Source organism: Saimiri boliviensis, chromosome 7 (genome assembly GCF_048565385.1).
Source record: "Saimiri boliviensis isolate mSaiBol1 chromosome 7, mSaiBol1.pri, whole genome shotgun sequence".
In the NCBI taxonomy this organism is placed as follows: domain Eukaryota; kingdom Metazoa; phylum Chordata; class Mammalia; order Primates; family Cebidae; genus Saimiri; species Saimiri boliviensis.
In genome coordinates this window covers 119195799-119216192 of record NC_133455.1, presented here as the reverse complement: position 1 = coordinate 119216192, position 20394 = coordinate 119195799, and the positions used below count along the sequence as shown (strand labels likewise).

The 20394-nt window shown below is 36.2% G+C and overlaps 1 protein-coding gene across 1 annotated transcript; it reads right to left on the bottom strand.

Annotated features, from left to right (window-relative positions):
- Positions 1 to 3049: 3049 nt before the first annotated feature.
- On the bottom strand, positions 3050 to 19577 carry KLRK1 (killer cell lectin like receptor K1). The gene is made up of 8 exons (XM_003934503.3): positions 19479 to 19577; positions 18330 to 18422; positions 16765 to 16872; positions 10052 to 10144; positions 9796 to 9831; positions 8878 to 9029; positions 8129 to 8232; positions 3050 to 3914 (listed from the first exon to the last, which is right to left on the bottom strand). The coding sequence occupies exons 2-8, from the start codon at positions 18370 to 18372 to the stop codon at positions 3797 to 3799; spliced, it is 654 nt and encodes a 217-aa protein (XP_003934552.1). The 5' UTR covers positions 18373 to 18422; positions 19479 to 19577; the 3' UTR covers positions 3050 to 3796.
- Positions 19578 to 20394: the final 817 nt, after the last annotated feature.

Here is a 20394-nt window from a genome sequence, read left to right as displayed (position 1 = left end):
ATTCCTATCTCTCCACAGCCTCACCAGCATCCATAGTTTCTTGACTTTTTATAATTGCCATCCTGACTGGCATGAGATGGTATCTTATTGTGGTTTTGATTTGCATTTCTCTAATGATCAGTGATGTTGGACTTTTTTTTTTTTTTTTACATGTTTCTTGGCTGCTTAAATGTCTTATTTTGAAAAGTGTTTGTTCATATCTTTTGCCCACTTTTTGATTGGGTTGTTTATTTTTTCTTATAAATTTGTTTAAGTTCTTTGTTGATTCTGGATATTAGACCTTTGTCAGATGAGTAGATTGTAAAATTCTTCTCCCACTCTATAGGTTGCCTGTTCACTTTGGTGATAGTTTTATTTGTTTGTTTTTGTTTTTCTAATTATACCTTAAGTTCTGGGGTACATGTGCAGGTCTTGCAGGATTGTTACATAAGTACACACATGCCATGGTGGTTTGCTGCCTCCATCCTCCCATCACCTACATCAGGCATTTCTCCCAATGTTATCCCTCCCCAACCTCCCTCTTCCCTGCTACCCCTCCCCTAGCCTCCCACTCCACAACAGACCCCAGTGTGTGATGTTCTCCTCCATGTGTCCATGTGTTCTCACTGCCCAACACCCACCTGTGAGTGAGAACATGTGGTGTTTGGATTTCTGTTCTTGTGTCAGTTTGCTGAGTATGTTTTCCAGATTCATCTATGTCCCTGCAAAGGACGTGAACTCATCCTTTTTTATGGCTGCATAGTATTCCATGGTGTATATGTGCCACAGTTTCTTTATCTAGTCTATCATTGATGGGCACTTGGGTAGGTACCAAGTCTTTGCTATTGTAAACAGTGCCACAATGAATATATGTGTGCATATGTCTTTATAATAGAACAAGTTTTAATCCTTTGGGTATGTACCCAATAATGAGATTGCTGGGTCAACTGGTATTTCTAGTTCTAGATCCTTGAAAAATCACTACACTGTCTTCCACAATGGTTGAACTCATTTACACTCCCACCAACAGTGTAAAAGTGTTTCTATTTCTCCACGTCCTCTCCAACATCTGTTGTCTCCAGATTTTTTAATGATCACCATTCTAACTGGTGTGAGATGGTATCTCAACACAGTTTTGATTTGCGTTTCTCTAATGACCAGTGCTGACGAGCATTTTTTCTCATGTTTGTTGGCTGCATAAATGTCTTCTTTTGAAAAGTGTCTGCTCATATCCTTTGCCCACTTTTTGATGGGGTTGTCTGTTTTTTCTTGTAAATCTGCTTTAGTTCTTTGTAGATTCTGAATATTAGCCCTTTGTCAGATAGGTAGCTTGCAAACATTTTTTCCCATTCTGTTGGTTGCTGGTTCACTCTAATGATTGTTTTTTTTTGCTGTGCAGAAGCTCTTAAGGTTAATTAGATCCCATTTGTCTGTTTTGGCTTTTGTTGCCATTGCCTTTGGTGTTTTAGTCATGACGGCCTTGCCTATGCCTATGTCCTGAATGGTATTGCTTAGGTTTTCTTCTAGGGTTTTTATGTTTGTTTTTTTTTTTTCTTCTTCTTCTGTGCAGAAGCTCTTCAGTTTAATTAGATCTCATTTGTCAATTTTGGCTTTTGTTGCCATTGCTTTTGGCATTTTTGTCATGAAGTCTTTGCTCATATTGTTGACCTGAATAGTATTGCCTAGGTTTTCTTCTAGAGTTTTTATGGGTTTGGGTTTTACATTTAAGTCTTTAATCTGTTGCTAGTTAATTTTTGTATAAGGTGTAAGGAAGGGGTCCAGTTCAGTTTTTTGCATATGGCTAGGGAGTTTTTCCAACACCACTTGTTAAATAGAAAATCCTTTCCCCATTGCTTGTTTTTGTCAGGTTTGTCGTAGATGTATGGTGTTATATCTGAGGTCTCTGTTCTGTTCCGTTGGTTGATATCTCTGTTTTGGTGCTGGTACCATGCTGTTTTGGTTACTGTAGCCTTGTAGTAGAGTTTGAAGTTAGATAGTGTGATGCTCCAGCTTTGTTCTTTTTGCTTAGGATTGTCTTGGCTATATGGGTTCTTCTTTGATTCCATATAAAATTTAAAGTAGTTTTTTCTAATTCTGTAAAGAATGTCAATAGTAGTTTTATGGGGATAGCATTGACTCTATAAATTACTTTGGGCAGTATGGCCATTTTCATGATATTGATTCTTCCTATCCATGAGGATGAAATGTTTTTCCATTTGTTTTTGTCCTCTATTATTTCCTTGAGTAGTGGTTTGTAGTTTTCCTTGACGAGGTTCTTCACATCCTTTATTAGCTGTATTCCTAGGTATTTTATTCTCCTTGCAGCAATTGTAAATGGGAGTTCATTCATGATTCGGCTCTCTGCTTGCCTATTATTGGTGTAAAGGAATGCTTGTGTTTTTTTGCACATCGATTTTGTATCCTGAGACTTTGTCAAAGTTGTTTATCAGCTTAAGGAGTTTTTGACCTGAAATGATAGGGTATTCTAAATATGCAATCATGTCATCTGCAAACAGAGACAATTTGACTTTGAGCACCTCCTCCAGGAACCAGAGAGGTTTCAAATGTAAAGTTATTTGTCTGGCTTTCCCCATGGGGGCCAGGCAGGGAAAGCCAGGTGGGGCTCTTTTGTCCCAAAATCCCGCTGAAAGCTCTGGGAGGAGGGGGCTCTGTAAATCAGGATTGTGGAGCAAGTAGCCAATCTGGTATCAGAATCAAAGATCAATCACTCCAGAGGAAATTTGAAAGAAGTCCTCTCATTAGACAACAACATGAATGGGGAGGGAATAACTCAATGGTTAAAACTCCAGCTGCTCCTACCTGTAGGGATTTCCCGCTCTGGTCTCCCCTCCCACAACAGCGTGGGAGCTCTCTCTCTCTCCCTCTCTGTCTAATAAATCGCTTTTCCGCAAAACTCTTTGAGTCCACGATATTTATTTGAACAGTAAGCTCACCGGGGACCCTTTCCCCATTCTTCCGGGTTAGCTAGGCCAAGAATCTCCAATTTCTGGGAGCTGGACATGCTCTCTCAGTTACAGTCTTAGCTAAATATCATCAAACAAGATACGCATGAGACTCAAGATTCTATTTATTCAGAAGCAAAATTCCTCCCTAACTGTGAACCTGTGAAACCAAACCAGTTCTGTGCTTCCAAAATACAATAGTAGGATAAGCATAGGGTAGACATGACTATTCCAAAAAGAAGAAACAGAGAAAGAGAAACAGTAACAGAACTGAAGCAAGTCCAAATCCTAGCAAAGGAAACTTCATAAGATCTTAAGACTGGAGAATAAAACCTTAACATAATCATGGACCACTGGGGCAGCAGTCTCACCTTCCTGACCCAGGGTTAGGAAGGGACCCATTAAAAGTGGCAGCATGACCCCCACAGGCAAGCAAGGCATTGCACATGCTGTGTCTCGGTGCTGTGGCCCTACCCATAAGGCAATTTCGTGTGGAGGTGGAGCTGCTCTCTCAGGGATCTGCTGGATTTCTCTTCCTTCACGAATCCCCTGGGTGTTGGTCCTACCTTTAGAAATTAAAATAGCACCCCTCCCCCAGCCCATCCACTCTGGGTTTATGGTGGGAGAGGCAGCCTTGAGGCTTTGCCTTCAGGATCTTTACTCTTTTGTCTTGGAGAATCGTGCACGTTTGCATTGGAATTGGTCTATGGTCTGGTCCTGTGGAGTCTAAGAAGTCTGGCAGTCTTTTGTCATTTTGTCCTGTTTTCTTTGTTTCCTTTAGTCTCAGTTGGCAGTGTTTCCACTGGTATAATCCCTTCATTGTTCCTGGCTTTTACTGAGATGACTGATCATCCCTACGCAGTCTTCTGCATACAGATGTATGTATTTGGACTTGAACAGTTTTCTGTGTAGCCTTTAAAGCTTGAGGCGTAGACTGCGCAGTCTCCCTTCTGCATTTCAATTATTGTTAGTCTAGAGAAGAGAAAATCATAAGTTACATTAGCAGGAAAATGAAAATGAATTATACCTACTGAACTTCATATATGGGAATTTAATACCATTTTAGGAGATTTTAGGACCACACCTGGTCTTAATTCATGAACAAAATATAGCTAACTCAGATAATAAAAGTAAAAATCCCTTTCTATTGTAAATAATGTGCCACCATTTCTATGCCACTAGTTTATACATTGGAAACTAATCACTTCTGAAGTCTAAAATCTCTTCATATGTATACCCAAGTTAAATGAAAGCTTCAAAATGTTTATTTTAAAACAAATTTTATGTTAGAAATAAATTCATAATTCAACTTAGAATTTGATACTGTGTTTTGTGGAAAAATAAAACATTTTCTTCAGATATATGCAATTTTACTTGCTGAGGAAACGAAAGCAAAATTTAAAATCTTCTAATACATATATACACACATTCACAAGTATGTATAAGTATGTGTGTGTGTGCATGTGTTAGGCATTCCATGTAGAGATTTCTGCATCTACATATGTGTTTTACTCTAGCATCTTTAACCTTTTGGAGTTATATGATTAATATAACTTGTTTAATTAATATAATTTGTTTTCTTTCATAGCAGATGGAAAATAGCTCATGAAAGAGTGAGGATGTCACTTCAATGTAAAATTGACAAAAAATGAAAAGATTATGGTCTGATGGTATCCTTATTTAAAAGAACAATGTAATAACCTCTGTTCTATAATTGAACAATTGGCCACTATTGGGAGAAAACTTTTTTTTTTTTTTTTTTTTGAGACAGAATCTTGCTCTGTTGCCCAGGCTGGAGTGCAGTGGCTCAATCTTGGCTCACTGCAGCCTCTGACTCCCAGGTTCAAGTGATTCTTCTGTCTCAGTTTCCCGAGTAGCTGGGATTACAGGCGTGTGCCACCATATCTGACTCATTTTTGTATTTTTAGTAGAGACAGCGTTTCACCATGTTGACCAGGCTGGTCATGAACTCCTGACCTAAAGCGATCCACCCACCTCGCTCTCCCAAAGTGCTGGGATTATAGGGTGTGAGCCACCATGACCAGCCCCAGCCTAAATATAAATATTTACTAAGCTGTGATGATAATAAACATTAGCATAAAACAAAATATTTTTAAAAGACTGAAGAAAAAGCAAACAAAAAAAAAATGGAACAAATAACAAACAGTAGGATAACGTAAAGCATACCTAATCACATTTAATAGAAATATCCTGAATATACCAATTTTAAAAGCAGAAATTGTTAGATTAGATTTAAAACGTAAGATTCAACTATATTCTGTCTACAAGAAACTCACGGTTAATATAAGCTGAAAATATATACCACTCTAGTACTAAACAAAAGAAAACTAGAGTGGCTGTATTTATATTAGACAAAGTAGCATTACAAAATGTTTGGTAGAAAAACCCACAGTCCTCCATTTTGTCCCTCACTTCCTGGAGTCCGCCTGCAGACCCTATTCTGCCTGGTAGCGCAGGGCGACCAATCACTGCTCAGCCTTAACCCGCCAAACCTAAAGCCAACCCCCATCCCCCACCCCTTGGCAGTTGCAGTAGTCCGCCTAGAAACAAGACAGCCAATAAAATTCAAACCTAAGCCCGCCAAGAGGTGACCAATCCCCTTCTGGCACGCAGAAACCCTCCTCTGCTCTCCCTTCCACCAATCACTCCGCAACACCTCGCCTAAACAGGCCACCGCCCCTATAAAGACCCTCTCCGGCAGCTGCTGGGTGCAGCTCAGCTCCCCTCCCGCCTGGGTTTCCCGCAGATCCCAATAAACCTGGACTCGGCTTAACAACTCCTCGCTCTCATTTGCTTTGGGAAGGGTCTCTGCGGGTCGCACACAAAACACAAAATATCATTAAAGTGCTCATTACATAATGTTAAACTCATAAATTCATTAGGAATGTGCAACAATACTAAGCATTTATGCAACTGAAAACAGAGCTTCAAAATATATAAGGCAAAAATTTGTTTGACCTGCAAGGAGGAATACATATGTCCATTATTACAGATCAAGACTTTGGTACTTTTTTTTTTGACAGAGTCTCGCTCTGTCACCCAGGCTGGAGTACAATGGCATGATCTTGGCTCACTGCAACCTTCGCCCCCTGGGCTCAAGTCATTCTCCTGCCTCAGCCTCCTGAGTAGCTGGGATTACAGGTACCCACCACCACACCAGGCTAATTTTTGTATTTTTAGTAAAGATGGAGTTTTGTCATGTTGGCCAGGCTGGTTTCAAACTCCTGACCTCAGGTGATCTGCCTGCCTCAGCTTCCCAAAATCTTGGGATTACAGGTGTGAGCTACTGTGCCCAGCCTTTTTTAAAAATACACTGTTGGTGGGAGTGTAAATTAGTTCAACCATTGTGGAAGACAGTGTGGTGATTTTTCAAGGATCTAGAACTAGAAATACCATTTTAGCCTGACTGATGGTGTCATGGATGCCGTGTTAACCTCTGTGACCTGCATGGACACTCCAGATGAGTTCCTGGAAAATCTAAACTAACTAGAAGACCATGAAAAGAGGAAGAAGTGATCAACCCTACTTAACTTTTAGAGTTCTCTATTGTTTCTTATTCCCGCCCCAACTGATAAGGCATTGGACTTTGTAACTGACCTTGGTCAACCTCGTGACTCCATACCCTACAACCCCCTCCCAACTTGCAGAAAACCTCCTTAAACTAACTTTCCACAGCCCATCTACAAAACCAACTCCTATCCCTCTGCCCTTCACTGATGCCGTTTTTGGCCTCAGCCCGCCTGGACCCAGGTGAATAAACAGCCATGTTGCTCACACAAAGCCTGTTTGGGGGGTCTCTTCATTCAGCATGTGCGTTTTAACAGATACCTCTATGAAAAAACAGCCAACCAACCAAGTATACAGAAAATCAGAAAAAACTGCAGTTGACTTGAGCAACTCTCAACCAACTTGACTTAATTGACTCTTATAAAATACTCTACTCTGGCTGGATGTGGTGGCTCACACCTGTAATCTCAGCACTTTGGTAGGCCGAGGCGGGCAGATCACCTAGGGTCAGGAGTTTGAAAACATTTGTATTTTTAGTAGAGACGGGATTTCACCATGTTGGCCAGGCTGGTCTCGAACTCCTCACCTCAGGTCATCCATCCACCTCAGCCTCCCAAAGTGCTGGGATTATAGGCGTGAGCCGCTGTGCCCAGCCAGTATAAAATTTAAGAGGCTGATCAAACAAGTGTTGACTAGGATGTAAAGCAACTTTTCTCTCAGATTTTCTCTTATGTACTGCTAGAGAGAAAGTAAATTTGAAAAATATCACCACCACTTTGGATAACAGTGTGGCACTTTCTAAAAACTTAAATATATACTTACGATATGATTCAGCCATTTAGTTTCTAGGCATTTATATTAAGGAAAAGAAAGACTTCATTAATATGATACAAAGACTTGTACACAAATATTAGCAAGTAGCATGATTTATAATGATCAATAACAGGGAATTACCTAAATATACATCAATAAATGAAGAGATAAAAAGAAATTAATTCTTTACTCGTGCAATGAGATAGATGAAACTCAAGATAACTTTGCTAAGTGAAAATAAGACATTAAAATTATATATATTGAAGGACTTCATTTATATTAAATTCTATGAATTGCGAACTAATCTAAAGTGACAGAAAATTGATTGACTGGAAAGAAAAAGAGGTAAGTAGGCAGGGACACAGGAGAAATCACAAAGGTGCATGCTTAGAGAATGTTTTCCAGGTAATTTATATGTTAATTATATTGATGTTCTTGATGGTTTTGTGCATATATATTTTCTTGAGATTTATCAAATTATATACTTTATATATGTGCAATGTTTATTATATCTCAACATATCTGGTAATAAATTAAGAAAGAAATATGTGTGATACTTAACGTCTCTCCTCCTGTCGTTTTATCTGGAAAATGAACACAATATTAGACCTGCCTTCCATAGTACTTAGCATATAGTAAACAATTTATATTACTCACTAGTATTTGTGTTTGCTGCTCTACAACTAACATAACTTTCTCCCAAATTTAGGACCTAAGCACTTTTTACTAGGTCTATTAAAATGTGCAAATATCCTGAGATTATGTGAAATGAGTGATTAGAATGATTACAGGGAAATGTTAGGGAAAAAATCCAAAACTATAGACCTCTTGGGTCAGAGACTTACAGGTTGGGTGAGAGAATGGTGCCATCTTCCCACTGCCAAGATCCATTTGTTGGAATATATACTAGTCCCATCCAGTGATATGACTTCACCAGTTTAAGGAAATCCTGTTTGAAACCACAACCACAAATAAACTACAAGTAAATCAGTGTTCATAATTTTAGTAAATTCAAGAGCATAACTATTTCTTTTTCTTTTTCTTTTTCTTTTTCTTTTTTGAGACTGAGTTTCGCTCTTGTTACCCAGGCTGGAGTGCAATGGCGCGATCTCGGCTCACCGCAACCTCTGCCTCCTGGGTTCAGGCAATTCTCCTGCCTCAGCCTCCTGAGTAGCTGGGATTACAGGCACGCGCCACCATGCCCAGCTAATTTTTTGTATTTTTAGTAGAGACGGGGTTTCACCATGTTGACCACGTTGGTCTCGATCTCTTGACCTCGTGATCCACCCGCCTCGGCCTCCCAAAGTGCTGGGATTACAGGCTTGAGCCACCGCGCCCGGCCAACTATTTCATCTGTTCTCACACTTGTAAAAAAATACATTTTGTCCCCTAAATAGCATAATTTCCATCTGGGCAACACATACATGCTGCCTGCAATTTCTGTGCTTTGTTATTTTTAATGAAGAAAGATTTAGGGTTGTTATTAGAATAACCAAGTCACAGTGTCTCTTTTACGTTCCAGGTTCATATTCCAGTGAGTTGCCTCAGATGTTAGGATTAAATATAGGATGGGAAATTAAATTAAATACTCAACCTGTTCCGCTTTGCTGTATACTTTCAGAAGGCTGGCATTTTGAGATATACAAGAAGCCTGGCTCTCATACCAGTTTTTATTCTCATTAAAAAATTGGTAGCAGTTATTTCTATAACATATCCAGTTTTTAGGACATGGGCCACAGTAACTTTCTAGAAAGAGAGAATATATTATTAATACCATACACCTGAACATTATAGCAGATTTTATCTAGACAAGTTAAATGTCTTTCTCACTCCAACGCTAAAATTTCAGATTATTAAATTATTACAGTCATAACCAAAGACATATCTCTACATATGCATAGAGAGATGCCAGGGAGTGCGTGGTGTCTCCTGCCTGTAATCTTAACACTTTGCGACCCTAAGCGGGTGACACATTTGAGGTTAGAAGTCTGAGACCAGCCTGGTCAACACAGTGAAACCCCGCATCTACAAAAATACAAAAATTAGCCAGGTGTGGTGGCACATGCCTGCAGTCCCAGTTACTTGGGAAGCTGAGGTACGAGAATCACTTGAACCCAGGAGGTAGAGGTTACAGTCCCAGGTACTTGAGAGGCTGGGGCATGAGAATCTCTTGAACCTGGGAAGCGGAGTTCTGAGATCACCCCATTCCACTCCAGCCTAGGAGACAGAGAGAGACTCCATCTCAAAAAAAAAAAAAAAAAAAAAAAAAAAAAAAAAAAAAAAAAAAGAGAGAGAGAGAGAGAGAGAGAGAGACAAGGATGTCAAACCTAAGTAGCCTCTGCTTTTACAAGTATTCCCTCATTGTTAAAAGGAAAACAGAAGCCATAGTGCATTATGGACTAGAATTAATTATTTACTTTTTCCTTTTTTACATCATCCAATACATGCCTACACAATAGTGTAGGTAAATACATATAATATATGCTCTAAAATGTCTTAAAAATTCACTTACCGGTCAAGGGAACTTGAACTTCTTGGTTGAATAATGCTATTAAAATAACCGTAAATATTAAAAAGTTTGTATTGTTAGTAACTTCTAATATAAGCAAATATAGTTTACAAATTTCTGGGCTAATGCCAAAAATGTGACAAAGGTAAATATTTAATATTTCTGGTTTATGTTTCTGTGTTTCTGAATACTAACAAAGGCAGTACATTATAATTGTTAAATTAACAATGTTGCAATCTACCTCTCTATTATCACTTACAATTTAGGAATACGGCAGTCCATATTGTTACCATAACAATGAAACGGATTCCCATAGCTACAGCAATGAAACAGCAGAAAAAAAATGGAGATGCTGTCAAAGAAAAAAGAGACAGATCAGAGAAGGAAGCAGAAAGGGTTTGGGTGTCTTTGTATTTAATATAAATATTAGAGTTACTTTTTTAATGAGAAGGTAGTATAGGTCCTTTTCCTGCCTCAATTTTTTTTCCCAGAACAGAATGTGAATACCTTGCAAATGATCAAAAATTAAGAGTACAACAATGTACTATTTCCTCCAATACTTCTGTAAAAGTTCCCCAGTCACCCCAAGAGTAAATTATGCTTATGATTTATTATTTTCTATGCAGATACAATAATAAACATAAACAAAGAAAGAGGAAGCATCATTGAGATGGCAAACTACAGGCACCCAGCACTCACTTCCACAAAGAGGGACCAAAACAATGAGTAGATAACCACACATTGAATGGAGTGTTGAAGGGAGAATGCTGGAATTCAGCAAGAAAGCGACCAAGTCTCTCTGAGGCACAGACACTCAGGGTGATAGCATAGAAATGGAAGAGAAGCAGGTGACAAGGATCAGCTTGGAGCCAAGAGGGACTCTCCATTGAGGAGAAAAGGTAAACAGGAGCTCCCGGGAAGTCCACATTCCCATTACAAATGCCTGCTATCCTAGCTATAGGAGAGCTCCGCATTCCTCCCTGGCCCCAAGTCCAGTATAAGGAGTTTACTGGAATCCACATAACTGCATTATTCCAGAGTGGGAATTCACACTGGGCTCCTCTGCCTTCTCACATACACAGGGTGCTGCAGCACTGCACCAGTTTGAGACTGTAGCCACCACCAAGTAGTTCCTTCATCTTCACATCCTGGGGGCCCAATAGCTTCTGCATCTTCACAAGCCTGGGGCCCTGCTGACATCACACCAAACCCAGCGAGAGGACTGCAGCCTAGTAACCACGTGATCCCAGTCAATGGTGTAGGTGTGACCCTTGCATCAAGCCCATACAGAGCCCTATGTCCAGGGAACAAGTGATGCAGCCAAGTAGGGAGTGTGTCCTCAGCATAAAGAGAGTCATGCCTGTGCCCCTCGGATTCCCAGAGCCACTTGCTTGGGGCCCACTGCCACCACTGCCAACAATCCTACTTTCCCCAGCAGCAGGCCAGAAGAACATGGAATGATACATTCAAAATCCCCCCCAAAAACCTTTTGCCAAACAAGAATACTGTATCGAGCAAAGCTATCCTTTAGAAATAAAGGAGAAATACTCTTTTCCAGGCAAGCAAAAACTGAAGGAATTCACCACCACTAGACTAGCCGCACAAGAGCTGCTTAAGGGAGTCCTATATCTGGAAGCAAAAGGATAATATCTATCATCATGAAAACATACAAAAGCATAAAACTGGTAGGGCAGATACACAAATAAGAAAGAGAAAGGAATCAAACATTATCACCACAGAGAACCAGCAAACCACAAAGATAAAAAAAGCAATAATAGAGGAGAAAAAAGCAGTAAGTATGCAGAACAATATGTATACCAGAAAACAATTAAGAACATGACAGAAGAGCAAGTGGCTGTGAAGAACCCTTCAGTGATGATCGTCTCACAGAAACATCGAATTAAATAACTATCCTTGCAAAAAAGTAGCTTCAGAAGAATTCAAGAAATTAGGCGAGTTATCACAGTATTCTGATTTTAGCATTATAACAAAACAAAACAAAACAAAACACACACACATCAAAGAGGTAAGAAAGGATGGCCTGGCCTTGCCTAACCACTCCTCTTTCAAACCCAGGTAGTGCGGTGCTTAGAGAGAAACTGCCTGCTTGGGAAAGGGAAATAAAAGTGTGAGACTTTGTGTGGAACCTAGTACTGGCCCCACCACATTGGAACATAGCAAAAGACAGAGACCCCATGGCCCTTGATTTCAAACCAGTGCTCATACGGGGAGCATTTTGACCCATCATGGGCAAAGAGGGGAGTCCACTGCCTAGGCAGGAGGAAACTTAGTCTCAGCCCACTTTACCACCAGCTGACTAAAGTGGCCTTGAGTCCCAAGAAAATTTCAGTGGCTGCTGGCCACAGTAACCATGGACCTTGGGCAAGTACTGTCACAGCACTGGTCTGGGAGGCTGTGGACAAACAGAAAGCTTTCCAAACCCAGAGAAAGATATGAATAACAAAATACAGGAAGGTCGAAGATTATCAAGCAGATTCAACCCAAATAAGATGACCACAAGGCATATAAAATTTAAATGTTCAAAGGTTGAAACAAAGTGAGAATTTTAAAGGAAACAAAATGTAAAAAGCAAAATAAAATAAAAAGAAGCTTCAACACATCTGTTAGCAGACTTCTTTGCAGCCACTTTACAAGCCAAGAGGAAGTGGGGTGACAGATTCAAAGAGCTGAGGGAAAAAACATGCCAACTGAGATACTGCACCCAACAAAACTATCAACACGATGGAGAGAAAAAGTATTTCTCAGGCAAACAGAAGTTTAGTGAAATTGTTACCAGCAGATCTGTCTTACATGATATGCTAAAGAGAGTTTTTCACTCAGAAAAGAAAGAACACAAATGTGCACTAAGAACACATTTGAAGGTATAAAACTCATTGATAAAAGTAAATACACAGACAAATTCAGAATATTTTAATACGGTGGTTGTAGTGCATCAACCACTCAAATCTTTAGTATGAAGACCAAAAAACAGCTCTGTCAAAATAATAATGACTACAGTTTGTTAAGAGATAGTCAGTGTAAAAATGATGTAAATCTACACAAACATAACTAAACATGTGAGAGGAGATGGAATTAAAGTGCAGAGTTGTTTAGTTTTTTCTTTTCTTTTCTTTGTGATCAAAGTTAAGTTGTCATTGGTATAAAATAATTGCTGTAGCTATAAGATGTCCATGTAAGTCTCACGGCAACCACAAAACGAAAACCTATAATAGATACACTAAAATGAAAATCAAGGAATTAAAATACACTGCCAGAGAAAGGAACTTAATCATAAAGAAAGACAGGAAGAAAGGAAGAATTAGAAAACAAGGAACAAAATGACAATAGTTAAGTTCTTATCTACCAATAATAACATTAAATACAATGGGGCTAAATTCTCCAAGTAGAAGATATAGAGTAAGTGAATGGATTAAACAAAACGAAACTATATATTGCCTATAAGAAACTCACTTTACTTGTAAAAACACACATAGACTGACACTATAGAGATGAAAACAGATATTCCATGAAAATAAAAACCAGTAAAGAGCAGGCATTGCTATACTTAAATAAAACAAACTTTAAGTCAAAACACTAAGAAAGAGACAAAGAAGACCATTATATAGTGATAAACAGGTCAATTCAGCAGTATAATATGTATAAGTATACGTATGCACCCAATACTACAGCATTCAGATATATTAAGCAAATATTAATAGACCTGAAAGGAGAAATCGACTAATACAATAAGGGTCGGGGAGTTCAACCACTCATTTTCATCAATGGACAGATCATTCAGGCAGAAAATCAGAAAAGAAACATCAGAGTAAAACTATAATCTAGACCTAATGAACCTAATTAAATGTACAGAACATTTCACCCAACTGCTGCAAAATACACATTCTTCTTATCAGCACATGGAACATTCCTCAGGATAGACCACATGTTAGGTGACAAGTCTCAACAAGTTTTCAAAATTCAATATTATATCAAGTAAATTTTCTAACAACGATGGAATAAAACCAGAAATTTATGACAAGAGGAACTTTGGAAACTGCACAGATGTATGAAAATTTAAAAACATGCTTTTGAACAAGTAAATTCTGTGACGTTTCAGGATATAAAAATCTACATAGAAAAATCAGAAGTGTTTCTATGCACCAATAACAAACTGGTTGAAAAAGAAAGCAAGAAATTAATCCTATTTATAATACCTACAAAAAATAAAATACCCTGGAATAAACTTAATCACACAGCAAAAGATCTCTACAATGAAAAATACTGATGAATAAAACTGAAGAGAATGCAAAAAAAAAAAAAAATGGAAAGATATCTCATGTTCATAGATTGAAAGAATATTGTTAAAGTAATCATACCATTCAAAGCAATCTACAGATTCAATGCAGTTCATATCACAATACCAATAACATTCTCTATGGAAATAGAAAAAAAAATCCCAAAATTTATATAGTATCACAAAAGACTGAAGAGCCAAAGCAATCTTGAACAAAAATGAAGAAAACTGGTGGCATCACATTACCTGACTTCAATATACACTATAAAACTATAATAACCAAAACAGTATGGCATTGGTATAAAAATAGACATTTACACCAATAAAACAGAATAGACAACCCAGAAATAAATCCATGTATTTACAGCCAACTGATTTTTCCAGAAAAGCACCATTAACATACACTGGAAAGAACAGCTTCTTCAATAAATGGTGCTGAAAAAACTGGATATCCACATAGAGGAATGAAATTAGTCCCTCATCGCACACTATATGCAAAAATCAGCTCAAAATGGATTAATGACTTAAGTGTAAGAACTGAATCTATAAAATTACTAGAATAGATAGGAGAAATGCCATAGGACATTAGGCAAAGATTTTATCGATAAGACTTCAAAAGTACAGGCAACAAAAGCAAAATGAAACAAATGAGGCTGTATCAAACTAAAACACTTCTTTACTGCATAGGAAACAATTCAGAGTGAAGAGACAACTTGTAGAATGAGAGAAAATACTTGCAAATTATTCCTCTGACAAGAGACCAATATCCAGAATATACAAGGAATTGAAGCAATAGCAGCAGCAGCCGCAAAAACAACAACAACAACAACAACCAATTTGAAAATGGGCAAAGGATTTGAATAGATATTTCTCAGAAGAAACACAAATAGCCACAAATATGTTTTTTAAAAGTTCAATGTCATTCATCATTAAGAAGACCAAAATCAAAATCACAAATGGATATCATCTCACCCTAGTTAGAATAGCTATTATTAAAAAAAACAAAAATAACAAATGAAAGTGAGGATTCATGGAAAGTCTAATGTTTATATAATATTGGTGGGAATGTAAATTAGTATAGTCATTATGGAAACTGTATGGAGGTCCCTTAAAAAACTGAAAGTAAAACTACTGTATGATTCAGCAATCTCACTCTTTCTCCAATGGAAAGGAAATCAGTATATTGAAGCAATGTCTGCATCCCCATGCTTACTGCAGTGTTATTCACAATAGCCAAGATATGGAATTAACCTGTGTCCATTAAAGAAGAATGGCTAAACCAAATGTGTGCATATGTGTATATATACATGTATATGTATATATGGATGTGTATTCACACACACACACAAACATACATACACACACACACACACACACACACAATGGAATACCATTCAGTCATAAAAAAAAGTGTGAAAAGAATGAAATTCTATTATTTGCACCAACATGGATGAGTCAGAAGCACATTATGTTAAGTAAACCAGGCATGGAAAGTTAAATACCACATGCTCCCACTCATATGTGGGAGATAAAGACTTTTAGGTCATAGAAGTAGAGAGTAGAAAAAGAAATGATAAACGTTGGAGGTGATGGATATGCCAATTACCTTGATTTGGTCATTACACATTGTATAGTTGTATGGAAATGTCACTGTATCCCATACATATATATATATAATTATTCCATGTCAACTAAAAAGAAATAAAAAATACCATTCCCCTTAACTACATATTAAAAAAACATTTTAAAGAAACTATAATATACAAAATATCCCATGTATTATTTTTTTTACCTAAGACAATATCCTGGTGATTAGTCCATATCATGGCATATAAGGATACAAGATTTATAAATAGCTGCATTGTATTTCACTGACAACTCTGGACAGAATCTAATTTTTGACAGAATTTCAATTTTTTTCCAGTGGATATTTAAATTGTTTCTTGGATCTTGCTATTAGAAATAATGATACATTTCATACCCATGTGCATATTTTTTAGTCCCGATCTGGGATAAATTCTCACAATGATAATTGCTGAGTGGAAGGGCATGTGTGTTTTAAATTTTGGTTAACAGTTGAAAATTTCAGTCCAAAGAGGGATTATTGCAGACAGCACTTTGCATTTCTAAATTAATTCTGGAAAAGTGATGCTATTTGTTAATAATTTATTTCTTAGTTTTTAATCAAAATTAATAGGTGAGGGTCATCTGTTTTCCTCTTTTTCATACAAACTATATAAAGATCTATTATCAATAGTATTCTGCCTTGAAAAAAGACATTGGAGAGTATATCGTCTTCACTGCACTCAGAAACAATTCTGTAAATAATAATCAAGTTATCACTTCTATAATGTTTAAGAACATATCTCTGGAAGATTTTTAAAATTTCTTTTCTCCTCTGTTTCTGATTTCTATTTAGTGTTTTGTTTTTTTTTTTCCCAGTGTTCTCTTAGAAACTCCTGATAAATAAGCTCATCATTTTTAGGGCATGAAAAGATTCCAAACTCAGTAGCTTTTAATACCATAATTTTATTATATATTTTAATATTATATTAGAGTTCATGTTATTCCTACTTTCCTCATGAAGGTAAACTGAATGATTGTCATTGATTTAATCACATAGTTTCCAAGATTCGTTTTAATATACTGAGAGAAGACAAATGGAACACAGGACTTACAGTTTTCTCTACATTTGCTTTTGATTACTGGACATCTTTGCTTGTGCCATCGTGTTGAAAAATCACTTTTCGCTAGCTCCAAGTTATAATTATGAAATTCACTCATCGCTAGAGAAAAAGAATTCAGGTTTATATATATGAGTCAAGGCCTTTCTGCCATTTGGGGCACAAATTTTAAAAATTCAACTTGCTGTTTCCATCGATGTACTTCCCACGAGTATCCTTTTAAAAGTACAACATGAACTTACTTTTGTTTTATATTACTACATTATTATGTTTACACTTTACTATATAAATAAAATTATATTTATTCCATGGGAAAGTATCCGTAGCAAAATCCTATATACTATTAAAATTAATTCGTAATGCATCGTGAAACTTAACATTACAAGAAAGAGACTTGATATAGTAAAAAGACAGATATAGGGAGAAAGACATGTATTTAAATCACAGATCCATATATACAAACTTGATAACTTCACAAATAACTTAGCTTTTGCATCCCGGTTTCCTAACTTGCAAAAGAATAAAGAAATCAAAAAGAAGAGGATATTATTACAATCAAGTATGGGTATTTTAAAAATAAAATATGATTAACTTAGCATCAATGACATCAATCATTTAGTAAACTTTTAGTAAATACTAGAGTGTCTAATTTTCTTTATAGTGAAGGATATACACAGGCTAAAGTAGTAGGATCTAAAGCTTTAGAACAAGGACAGATAATATTGAGTCTGAACAAAATACCTAAAGAATCATTTTGCTTTCTTGAAATACTAATTACTTACTGATGATTAATATTTACTTAGAAGCCTTTTTTAAAACTTTTAGGTTCAGGCATTCATGTGAAGGTTTGTTACATAGGTAAACTGTATCACAGGGGTTTGTTGTACAAAAGCCTTTTATAAAGTGAATGATAATATGAAGTATCTTTTATAGCTAAAATTAGACATTGTTTGGAAATGTAATATCTAACTCAGTTATTAAACATATGGAGTAAAGAGCATAGGTATCACTTTATGGAAGGAGAAATTGAATGTTAGAGATGGCCAAAATCATATAGCTTATTTAATATGTTACCAACTGTGAATAAGTTATAAATTAATAAACACCTTTAAGATAAGAAGCACTTCAAAATACATGTCACTTGATTTGAATATTGCACAAATCTACTAAGATAAATATGGAATGTTTCATGCCTGTATGTGACAGAAAAAGGAACAAAGCTACATAGAGGTTGTAATTGACTCCACTTCAAATCCAGAGGGTGGTCAAAGTTTGAGTAAAATTGAAGTCTGACTCCACATCTCTTCCTCTATTTCAAGTTGTCCCAAATTGTGAGTGACTTTACCATAGTAGAGTTAATAAAATAAAGGGAAAAATTTTTTAAGTTTTTGAAGACTCGATTTAAAATACAATATGAACATAACATGAAATCAACATAAACAGAACATGAAAAGAATCAGAGTAAATTGCTTGCCTATACCTTATGCGCTTGTATAAAATTCTCAGTATCTTAAAATTGTATAAAAGCAAAACTACACACTTATGTGGAAAAAACATACCCAATCTGTGACGAGGCCTCCGACCACGAATCCACCCCATCATATAATTCCACCTCAGAGAAGAATCTAAAGTCTTCAATCCACAAAGGATTCCTGAACAAAATAAAATCGAGCATGGGTGTTTTGTTCTCTTTCTTTGTGGTGAGATACAATATTTTGAATAGAAAAGTAAAATGCAGAAACATTTCCCCTGTGCATGTCTCTAAGAAAAGAATGGAATGGCAATTCACATAAAGCCAGGCAAAATTAATTTTATACATTTCTCTTGGTTGTAAAAATAATTGCCAATTATTTCGAAATGTCATAACAAGATAATGACTATTTTAATTCACCTACATTGAGATATTTCATACAAATATTTCATATTACTGATATTAGATAACAACACACATAGTTTTCTCTTTATAGTTGTTTATTGCTTCTTGGCCTTTGAACTAAGATAAAATGTTTTTACTTGTCTATTTTATTTAGTGATGATTTAGTTTTCTGCAAGCTAAACTCAGGTGATTGCCTTTTTGCGGAGTGTCTCTTTCTAGTGCACTTTAATCCAACATGCCCATATTATCATCATCAACAACAAATGAGTGTCACCATCATCATTAACAAAACTAATCTCACGTGTTTATGTAATAACATCTTAGTAATGCATAGCAGAGCTTCCAGAAAAAATAACTATTTAATAAATATGCATACTGCTTAGATTTAAAAAATAAAAGCTATTTCACATTTAATTATGATAGTTGGAAAGCACAGATATAACTTGTTTCACCTTGCATGTAAAGATGTGTATCAAAGGTTGCCCCCAAAACATCAGAAAACTCATAAATTTGAGAATTCAAATTGAAACTCAATTCCTTTAATTCTAAATGTAGATTCATTTTTCCAGTTTTTCTTAGAGACAAAGCTTCTTTTTATGGTAACATTACAACTTCTAATTCTTCAGTAAATATATTCTAATTACCTATCATCAGATACGATGATAGCACATACAGCAGAAATGATAAGCATTCTCTATCTCAGGAGTTCTTTTCAAGCACCTAAGAAACAATTAGAATTACCTTATAGTGTAAATATTTTAGTTTTTTGAATTGAAATATAGTTCCTCACATCTTGAATAGTAAACGCACACATGCACACACATACACACACCTGCTCAGAAAGGGATGATCTCGATTCTTGTGGATAAAAGCCTTCTATAAAACTAGAAAATTTAGACATGTCCCGAGTTCCTGATCTTGAATTGAAAGTAGAGATACTCAGTAAATTTTTATCTTTGAGAAAGATACGACAAATATTATAATTTCATCTTCCTGTGGAAAAACGTAACACAAACCACAGTATTTCCACCTTATCACCACACAAAATATTGTTGCTAATTTGGTAAAAGAGATGGGACCACCATTGTTTGATAAATGTTAGGTGGGTGTAAAAGTAGTTGTGGTTTTTCCATTACATTTAATAACATTTTAGAACTTGAAAATGATGAATTTAAATGATGCCAAATTCTAAAATCCTTAATATTTTAGAGATTCAATTTAATTCCAATTAATACCTCAGGTTTTATTGCGTTACTTACAAAGCAGAATTCTAAATGTACATTAAATTACACAAGTCAAGTCTAGTAAAATCACTATTGAAGGTGAAGAAAATGTGGGAGCCTTGTTCTACTAGATATGAAGACATATGTTAAAACCATATTCATAAAGACAGTGACACGTGAACATAGACAAACTGAGAAAGGAAAAAGACAAGAAAAAGTCATGTGCATAAATTAAAAAACATAAGGTGACATTGCAGATAAAGTGAGAAATTAGCTCCTATTCAATAATTAGTCCTGGGTTACTATCACACTGGCCTTTAAGTTAAAAAAAAATTAGTCCAGGGAAATTTTAAATTTTAACATAGAAATATGAAATTAAATATCTATCAAATATATGTCATATGCAGAAGAATTAGAAACTTAAATATATACCCCAGTATATGCCAAAATAAGTAAATAATATGAGTTGATATCAGTGAGCAAGATTAGCTAAATATATATTTTATTCATATTTATTAATTTAAA

Bases quoted from the DNA above. Each gene is read 5' to 3' on its own strand.
- KLRK1 (XM_003934503.3), bottom strand. From the start codon at position 18,372: ATGATGGGGTGGATTCGTGGTCGGAGGCCTCGTCACAGATTGG. The intron at 9,030-9,795 runs GTAAGTGAATTT...CTCTCTTTCTAG, and splicing joins AGTTCAAGTTCCCTTGACCG to AAAGTTACTGTGGCCCATGT. The intron at 8,233-8,877 runs GTTGAGTATTTA...GGTTTCAAACAG, and splicing joins TATACAGCAAAGCGGAACAG to GATTTCCTTAAACTGGTGAA.